The 1,039-nt window shown below is 39.7% G+C and overlaps 2 protein-coding genes across 2 annotated transcripts in view; one reads left to right on the top strand and one right to left on the bottom strand.

Moving 5' to 3' along the window:
- Positions 1–640: 640 nt before the first annotated feature.
- Positions 641–1,039, top strand: part of CBG23589 — a gene marked incomplete at both ends in the record, with an annotated part of 2,246 nt that continues 1,847 nt past the window's right edge. Inside the window, one exon of the mRNA XM_002647766.2 lies at positions 641–819. Within this exon, the coding sequence (XP_002647812.2) occupies positions 641–819 (179 nt within the window). The remainder of the gene's footprint in view (positions 820–1,039) is intronic.
- CBG23588 overlaps positions 1,027–1,039 on the bottom strand; it is a gene marked incomplete at both ends in the record, with an annotated part of 555 nt that continues 542 nt past the window's right edge. Inside the window, one exon of the mRNA XM_002647765.1 lies at positions 1,027–1,039. This exon is cut by the window's right edge and continues 542 nt beyond it. Coding sequence (XP_002647811.1) covers positions 1,027–1,039 — 13 coding nt within the window.

Genomic DNA, 1,039 nt, shown 5'->3' with positions numbered 1-1,039 from the left:
GGGACCCAGGGACCCAGGGACCCAGGGACCCAGGGACCCAGGGACCCAGGGACCCAGGGACCCAGGGACCCAGGGACCCAGGGACCCAGGGACCCAGGGATCCAGGGACCCAGGGACCCAGGGACCCAGGGACCCAGGGACCCAGTGATTCAGGGATCTAGGGACCCAGGGACCCAGGGACCCAGGGACCCAGGGACCCAGGGACCCAGGGACCCAATTTTTCGAAAATCGACTTTCTGACCATTCGATTGTTGTTTGAAAAACAAAAAAAAATTTTTTTTGTTTTTCAATTTTCAGAATTTAAAAGAATTCCTTGTCTGATTCAGAAAAATAAGAAAAAAACGGAAGGAGAAGCCAAAAAAGAAAACCGGCACAATGTTTTTTCTCGGGTATAAATAAGAATCCAGAATTTTCAGAAAAGCGGATTTCTAGATGTTCTCCATTTTTCTGAATATCTCGATTTTTGTCTTTTTTTGGAATCATTGGATTACTGTACCTGTATATCTACCGTAATCTCGAAAAGAGGAAAATTGGATTTTTTGTTGCTTTTTTCTCATTTTGCCTAGATTACTGTATCCCCTGCACATCTAACTAAAAGTTCCCAAATTTCAGGTTCATCTACAGTAATCCTTCCGAAAAAATGTTCCACGTACAAATGGAAATTCACAGTTTCAATTCGGATTTGGATCTCAAGAAATGTGCAATGGGCGGTCCGAAAATGCCAGAAAAATCTGAAAATTCGAATGGATTTCAAAAATTGATGGACCGCGCGTTGGAGGAGAAGCGGAAGGGATTCAGAAGAGCATTCACTTGCTACATGTGAAATAATTTTTTTGATTTTTTGAAAAAAAATGTTTTTCATATTTTCATGGGTTCTCAATTTTTTGTTGGATTCCAATAAATATTTTTCTTGAAATTTAGTTTTTTCTTGGAAAATTTCAGATTCGCAAGATTTGAGAATTTCAGAGCAATTTAAGTTTTCAGAACTTTCCCTGACATAATACTGCTTATTTGTGATAAAATCAATTATTGATTTTTT

This window comes from Caenorhabditis briggsae (assembly GCF_000004555.2).
Source record: "Caenorhabditis briggsae AF16 supercontig from assembly CB4, cb25.NA_008, whole genome shotgun sequence".
NCBI lineage: Eukaryota > Metazoa > Nematoda > Chromadorea > Rhabditida > Rhabditidae > Caenorhabditis > Caenorhabditis briggsae.
The sequence above is the reverse complement of the archived record's forward strand: the minus strand, read 5'-3'. Positions and strand labels throughout refer to the sequence as shown.